The sequence below is a fragment of the Meles meles genome, chromosome 21, assembly GCF_922984935.1.
Source record: "Meles meles chromosome 21, mMelMel3.1 paternal haplotype, whole genome shotgun sequence".
NCBI lineage: Eukaryota > Metazoa > Chordata > Mammalia > Carnivora > Mustelidae > Meles > Meles meles.
The window spans coordinates 42233921-42241957 of record NC_060086.1 but is presented as its reverse complement, the minus strand read 5'-3'; the positions used below and the strand labels follow the sequence as shown (position 1 = coordinate 42241957).

The following is an 8037-nucleotide window of genomic DNA, read 5'->3' as shown; positions in this document are numbered from 1 at the left end:
CGGGGAAGATAGTGGCCAGATGTCAGGAGAGCCGTACGGGGTGCAGGACCATGCGTGGCTAAGGGAAAAAAGGTCAAAACCGCAGAAGCCCTTTTGGGGAGCAGGAGTTATGTTGACCTTTTCTACTGTTGTTCAAGGTGCATCCGCGTACAGACGACTGGAAGCTTGGACAGGCATAGGCTGTGGAGCCTAATGCTCAAGGCATAGCCTCTGGCATATGGGTATCAAGATCCTGGTTCTGGCACTGTGAGACCCAGGACACGTTACAGAACCCCACTATGCCTCAGCTTCCTCACCTGAAAACGGGCCACACTAGCACGGATGCTTCTCTCTCTCTCTCTCTCTGTTTATTTGTGTGTGTGTGGTTTTTTTTAAAGATTTTATTATTAGACAGCACAAGCCGGGGGAGCAGAGGAGGGAGAAGCAGAAAGCACACTCCCCCTGGGCAGGGATCGGGAACCCCAGGATCATGACTGGAGCCAAAGGCAGACACTTAACGGACTTGAGCCGCCCAGGCGTCCCATAGGCAGGAAAATTCTTTAGTAAGAGTAAGTGCTAAAAAAACAAAAAAACAAGTAATTGCTTGGTCAATGTTAGCAGAGATCACGGCTGTTCAAGAATTAATTGCAGTTACTGGGCGTATGGATTCGTTTATCTCATCTCTGTACTGTCTAAATTGTCTAAAAAAATAAACATGTATTTCTTTCGGAAGTAGAAAAGGTTATTTAAAAGTGCGCAAGCTTGAGTTAGCAAAGATGACGGGGATTTTGTGTCGAGCAGCGTGGTCGTAGCGCAGCAGGGCGAATGCACTTCATGCCGCTCAGCGGACGCAGGTGTTAGAACGGTTGCGGAAGTAAATTTTGTGTCTGTCTCACCGCGACGACGAACGCCCGCTCCACCGTCGTCGTTAACAGCTACGGAAAGAATTCGGCATCATGGTCAGCCGTAACGACGACCAGAAAAGTCCGCAAGGCCATGGCCAAAGAAGAGCGCTCCGAAGGTGTCCGAGCGACCGTCAGCCGTGACCTCTGCCGTGCAAATGCGATTTTACAGCCCCGGTTTCGGTCCGGGGGCACCTGTCCGTTCCGTAGGCAGCCGACTCGCCCCTGTCGGTGTTTGCGCAGCGCCCGGCTCCCGTCCCGCCACGCGCGGGGCCCTGCCGCTGCCTGGGGCGTGACCTTGGCCGGCGCGGGCCTCAGCGAGCCTCAGTTTCCCCCGTGGGCTCCGGGGATGACAGCTCCCCCCACCTCCCCGGCTCCCGCCCGGCCCCGCCCCGCGGCCCCGGGATTGGTTCGCGCGGGCCGCCCCCCCCTCCGAGGCGGGGCCGGGCCGCTCCCGCCCGCTGGTCCCCAACCCGGAAATGCGGCTCGGGGGGCGCTGGCGAGGCCGGTCGAGTCGCGGCGGAGCGACGGCGGGCGCGGCCAATGGGCGCGGGCAGCGGCGGCAGGGTGGCGGAAGTCCCGCCCGACGTCGCGCGGGGGCGGGGCGGCGCCGGGGGCGGCGGGCGGTGGGGCGGGCGCAGGATGAGGGCGGCCATTGCTGGGGCTCCGCCGCGGGGAGGAGGACGCTGAGGAGGCGCCGAGCCGCGCAGCGCTGCGGGGGAGGCGCCCGCGCCGTCGCGGGGCCCATGGCCAGGACCACCAGCCAGCTGGTGAGTGCGCGCCGGCAGCCCGGGCGCGCCGGCCCGTCACCAAGCCAAGCGCGGCGGCCGCCGGGGCCCGGCGAGGCGGGGCGGCCCCGCGTCCCCAGGGCCGGGCGGCGCCTCACCTTCGGCCGGGCGGCCGGGCCGGGGACCGCGGGCTTCGTGAGGGCGCCTCTCGGCCGCCACGGGGAGCCCGGGCCCGGCGCGGGCGGGCGCCTGCCCGGCGGGGGCGCTGACAGACGCGCGGAGGGCGGGGGAGGCCGGGGAGGTGTCACTGGCCTGTCGCGGTGGAAGTGCTCGGAAAGTTTGTTTTCGGAGCGCCGCGGCCTGGAGCTGAGCCTCCGGGGTTCGCTTTCGTTCCGTCTGCAGAGGAGCCTTCCTGGGCCTTCACCTGGAACGGGGTCCCGCTGCCTCTACCGCAGCGAAGCGGGAGGGACGAGTTCTTGCTCTGAGCACCTGATGCTCCAGGCTTCCCCCAAATTCACGGTTAGTGGGATCTGGTGGACTCCTTTCCCGGCCCGGCGGAGCTGCCTTGGGGCTCTTCTCCAGCAGTGGCATCGAGCCTGGGAAGCCCCGGGGAGGTCGGACTTGAACCTGCTGCCGAGGGGCGAGTGGTCGTGACAGCGAGGAGGGATTGCAGGGGAAAAAGAAGAAGGAAGAGCACTTGTTGGGTGAAATGTTTTGCTTAAAAGTATCGTTAGTGTTTCCATGTTTTTTTTTTTTTTTCCTCTGTTGCTAAAAGTATCCCCGGTGTTCTGATGTTTTCCCTGTGTTTGAGTTTGGGAGTCGCGAAGGTGGTTTCAGAATTTATACCTCGGGCGCGACTGTGAAAGTGGGTGATGGAGGAATGTCGGCACCGCTTGCAAAATTTGGTTCAAAAGGCAAATCAGGATTGCTTAAGTGAGTGAAGATCCAGGAAGCTTACCTGATGCCTTGTTTTCCAGCATACAGCTTTGTGGTAGCCGTGCTTAATCCTTCTGGGGAGTCCGAACCCCTGTGAGAATCTGGTGGAAGGTGTAACTCCTCTCCTGAGAAAAAAACACTGAGTTCCCCCGCATTTTGTCATTAGTTTAGCAGGTTCTTGAACCTTCTGCAGTTCAGCCTCCGACTCAGGCTAAGAACACTGTAGAGTTGGGTGACGCTCCGGAGTGTAAGAGGAGGACCTGTTCGGTTGAGAAAATGGTGAAAGGCGAAGGGGCCGTCGTTGACTGTTGCGACATGTGGCTGTACTCTGGGGTGTCTGGGCTAACAGGCAAAAAACACGAATTGGGCTTCTTGGCGAGCCTCAGTGGAGGCTGGGGGTGAGGACAGCCATGGAAGTGTGTAAAACGAACTTCCAAACACCGATGCTGTCGGAGTGCAAGGTGTGTACTTTGGTGGAGGTCATAGCAAGAGGCAAAGAATACGTTTCCTCATGGTGTTGGTTGTTCCACACGGCGGGCATGGGACATCTGGAGTTTCTTTGCGTAAGTCACCCTTTTGGTGCAGGTATGCTGGAATCCGGTGAGAGAAAGTGAATCGTACTATGAAGAATAGATCTCCCTGTCTGAAAGTGAGAAGGACAAGGCGTTTGTGTCTTCAGCTAGATCCCCTCCCTCCCTGCTTAAGAATTTGCCATATTTCCCCTCAGGAATGGCGGAGGTGCCCCCAGTATCGGGTTTTCACCTGCAGACAGACAGATTTGCATGGTTCAAGTGGGTTTGCATCTAGATTTTATGTGTGTGTGTACATGCATTTATATATATTTATTTACTTGTCAGAGAGCACTCGTGCGTGTGCAGGCACACGAGCAGGGGGACCAGCAGGCAGAGGGAGAAGCAGGCTCCCCACTGATCCCAGGACCCGAGCTGAAGGCAGAAGCCCAATCGACTGAGCCACCCAGACCTCCCTGCATCTAGATTTTTAAGGTGGCGTTGTGTGGAGAAGCCCCCATCCGAATTATTGAATTTTCCCATCTCTCTGAGCGTGTACAGCCAACAGGGGGAGCAGTACAAATGAAGTGTGAAAACGGTCGAGTCTGCTGATTTTCAGGTGGGCCTCTACTGGAGGAACCATTTCTTGACCACTTACTGTACAAGCAGACACTTCCAGATAGCTCCCCCGTGTTGCTTGATTTGTTAGCAGTGCTGTGTGAGGTCGGTGTCCTTCCCGTTTTACAGGTGTGGAAGCTGGAATGTGGGGAGGTATCGTATCTGCTTAGTGTGAACCCACCACTGAGGGGCGGCTCACCTGGGCAGCACTCTAACCCCCCATGGGAGGAGTGTCCTGAGGGAGGGTCTCCTGGGCAGCACAGCACAGCACTTGGCTTGGGGAAGTGCTTGGTGCCACTGCCCAGAACGTTTTCCCTGGGAGCTGTGCCTGAATGTGCGGACTGTGCCGCCCTGGAGGCAGGAGGGCCATCTTCACACGGGAGGACAGCACGCTTATTTATTTCTTTGGGCAGATGGCTGAACTCTGTGACCCCTGGAGCCTGTTTCGGCCTCACGCTGTCAGAAAGCAGCTGTTTGGAAAGAGGCTGTGCTCCATCTGTGTTTGAGCGCTGATATTCTGAACGGGTGAGGCTTGGAATCCTCCCTTTGGGGAACAAGAACCGGGCAGAGATTCGGTGAAAGGTACAACAGGAGATCAGGCAGAGCGGCTCCCGGCGCGCTCTAGGTGGGGCGGCTCTGGCTTTTGCAAGGGTGGCTGCCTCCGTGCGGGAAGGTGGCTGGGAAAATGCGGAACATGGAAAGGAGTGGGTTCTGATTTCCACACTCCTTTTTTGGGCCGCTCCTCCTGAGTCTTGCGTGGTGTGATGTTTTTCTGTCCCTGGGACACCCCTGCTGCACTTGGGAGCTGGCAGGGCAAGGTCCCTGTACTCAGAGATGGGAGCGGAGGGTGGTGCTGTTCTCTGACAGTGTTTTGTGGGAAGGATCGCAGCAGCAGCAGTGGCTTGCGGAGCTGTGGGGCCGACAGAGCGGTCCTGGGCAGCTCTTCAGAGCAGGTCCTGGCCTCTGGGCTCCTTTAGCACAGCTTGGAGGACGAAGAAAAGTTAGGTCCTGGCCGTGTCATCCTCTTCACTCAGTGCCCTCTTCCCCTGAGCTGCCCCACGTGGGGTTCGGGTGTGTGGGCAAAGGTGTGATGAGTGGGGAGTGGCCGCACAAACGGGTGAGCAGCTCAGTCCCCTCGGAGTTGCTGGAGTGTGGAGAGCCTTCCCTGGCACTAGACTTTGTCCGTTCCTGAGGAGTATCTTCTTGGGAAATGGACTTTGCGAATGGAGTATCTTCTTGGGAAATGGACTTTGCTAGAGCTCCACACGCTGCTGAGGAACACTTGATGCAGAAATGACGCCCTCAGCAGGTGCGAGGGCGCGGGCCGATGTGTGTGAGCTCCGTGCCTGCCCTTTGGATGACAGCCGGCCATGGTGGGGCCGTGCAGCTGTTTTGAAGGCAGGTTCAAAGGGCAGGTCACTGGGGAGGAAGTGTTGGTGTGGAAAGCAAGTTTTGGACATGTGTCGTTCAGGCCTGTTCCGCAGCGCCGTCTTGTTTAACTGGCTCACATTTGTTACCAGACCCTTGAAAAAATCATTGGAATACCTAGAACCAGTGGTGTATCCAGTCTGTAGCCGAACAAGAGGCAGAGTGCATTTTTTCAAGATTAATGGGGAATACGGTCTGGTGATAGTGCCTTAGAGGAGAAAGGCCTTTTTGGGTTCATGGTGGTCCTTGGTCTGTTTTCAGTGCTTGGCTGGTTGCATTTCTGTAGCTGCACAAAATCTGTTTCCATCCTCTTAGTATAGGAAATTTTCCTGATTTTAACTGAGATTTTTACTCCCCAAGAAACTCCAAGTCATTTTGAATGTCTTAAGAGAGGTAGTTTGTTATAAAGGATCTAAGTTTGTGGCTTTCATATCCCTCCTCAGAGCAACTGATGGAGGTTTCTGCTTAAATAGCTGGATGGCTTGGAGGCCCACGGGAGCAGGGCCGACTGCGCGGCGCGGTCTGTGCTGGGGAAGATGGGACGTGCCCTATCCTAGCCCCTGCCTTGGTGCACAGCCCACGGAAGAACAAACAAGTGTGGTTTTCGTTTGGAGGGTTGTCCGGGGGCCTGAGGAAGGTGGGCACCTAGTTCCTCGTGGCCTAGTGACCTCCCCTGCCCTACAGACAGGATCCGGTGCCCTGCGGACCAGCCACTGCGCTTTGAATCAGCTTGCGGCCTTCGGGGAAGCGGAGCCTTCAAAGGTGTTGTGTGTAGGTATGTCTGGATGCCAGGAGGTTCGTCGTGGAGGTCTGTGGCTTCTGCACGTTTGTGGAGCCGGTGGCAGGTCTGCCCACGTCGGAGAGGGCTGACGCGAGGCTGCAGACGGCTGCGTGTGTGCTTCTCGGCAGCATTTCAGTCGGAATTCATCCGGCGGAGAGCTTAGCTGTTACAATGAATTCATTGTTAAAGTCTCATTCTTCAACCTGTTTTTCTCTTTTGGAATTAATTGTGCTGCAGTGGGAGTTGTATCTCAGAGCGACAGCTACATATCGCTGCTGTCGGGGGAGGCCGGTAAGATGTGCGGGGAAGCTTGACTCTTACAGAAATTCTTGTTACGCGCTTTGACCTGCAGTGGTGACCTGTGAGGTGCGGGCCTTAGAGTTAACTTTTCTGCTCACCCTCCCTGTTTCTGAGAGACGGGGAGCACAGAGCCTCCCGCTCCCCCCAACGGTCGGGGAACCCTTGCTCTTGAACCCGGTGTGAAGCAGGTGCGTGGACTCGTTGTGGCCTGGCTGTGGGCGCTGCTGCGCAGTGAAGGAAGTGATTCCGGCTGGAGGGGCGGCGACCCTGTGCTCTCATGGCGCAGTCTCTCCCCTGGCGGGGTTCGAAGCATGGCCTGCTTTCTCCCCGGCCCCCTTTTCCCGGGCATCGAGAAGTGAGTACTTGCTGGAAGGGTGCCCAGTAGCATCGTTCCTGAGACTTCGCCTGCCTCTCATGGTCTGTCACTTTGCTCCCCCCTCAGGGAGGGTCCCTCCGCGGACGCCCCTGCCGTGTGCCCTCTCCCCCAGCCTGTACGGGGTAGTGTCCGGACGTTCTGGGCTGCCGGGTTCTCCTCTTCGGGCTCTTCCTCTTTGCCTGAAGAAATTCCCCTCAGTGGAAACTACCCCCTAGACGGCTTCTCTGACTCTCCTTCATGCTTTCTCCTCCTGGTTCTCCTATCTGGGCTTCCTGTGGTGTATCTGTCTCTTACCTGTCTGTCTTACCACTTTTGTCATTGGTTAACAAAAACGTGTCTGAATCTGTGCATTCCGATGCCCTTCCGTTTAGAGCCGCGTGTCCTTGAGCGGGGCAGGGCTTCGTCCTAACCTCTTGCCTGTTTAATGCCCGGTATGAAAGCGTTCCAAACTAGGAAGCAGTCGGAGGGTTGAAAACATGGATTTGTGTCTCACTCCTGCGTCTTCTAAGGAAATACAACTGAGGAAGGGGTGTCCGGTTTTTCTGTACGCATTTTGCGGCATCACCGGCTTGAGCCCGAAAGGCTGTGTTTCAGAGGTCGGCCTGTCTTCGTGCTGCTGCTCTTCTGGCGGGGTTCTGCCTCCTGTTGCGGGGGTAAACCCGCACGCGCGGACTCGGTGTGAGCATGCTCACGCGGAGACTTTTCCCGTTGGCGCTGCCGCCGTGGGGGGCGAGCCCTGCTGCGACCACTGTCCTCACGTCACCAGATCTGAGTACCTGACCTGTGGAAGAGCCAGCGTCGGTGACGTGGACTCCGCACGAGAGGCGGCTGCTTACCTCTCAGGAGGACCGCTTTCTTCCTTTTTTTTTTTTTTTAAAGATTTTATTTATTTATTTGACAGAGAGAGATCACAAGTAGGCGGAGAGGCAGGCAGAGAGAGAGAAAGAGAGGGAAGCAGGCTCCCCGCTGAGCAGAGAGCCTGATGCGGGACTCGATCCTAGGACCCTGAGATCATGACCTGAGCCGAAGGCAGAGGCTTAACCCACTGAGCCACCCAGGCACCCGGAGGACCGTTTTCTTAAAAGATCCCTGAGAATCACCCTGCCAGTCCTCTGACCAGAAGCCAAGCTGCGATCCCTGTACGCTGTAGGGCCCTCAGAGGAAATGGCAGAGCTCTCTGCTCTGCGGGCAGGGTTCGTGAGGGCTTTCCCCAGGCCTTGACTTTGCTCGGATTTCTAAGTGTCCACTCCTAAAAGGGGCGTGTGCTCTGTGTTGTTGGGTGCAGCCACGTCTGCGCCGCCCTCCGTGGATGGTTGTGTGGCTGATGGTCCTGGGGGTGTCCAAGCAGCCCGCCTCGTCTTAGAGGTTCCTTCAGGGGACCTCTGCGCCTCTCAGTCACCATGCTCAGTGAGTGAGAGAGCCACCATCCTAGGAGGAGGGCAGAAGCGACGGGAATGCTAGACTTGACGTGTGCCAGCGT

General features: G+C 57.4%; 1 protein-coding gene across 1 annotated transcript in view; it reads left to right on the top strand.

Moving 5' to 3' along the window:
• Positions 1-1504: 1504 nt before the first annotated feature.
• The window catches only part of PDPK1 (3-phosphoinositide dependent protein kinase 1), a 75584-nt gene continuing 69051 nt past the window's right edge, over positions 1505-8037 (top strand). The window contains exon 1 of the mRNA XM_045992583.1: positions 1505-1651. Coding sequence (XP_045848539.1) covers positions 1628-1651 — 24 coding nt within the window. The 5' untranslated portion in view covers positions 1505-1627. The remainder of the gene's footprint in view (positions 1652-8037) is intronic.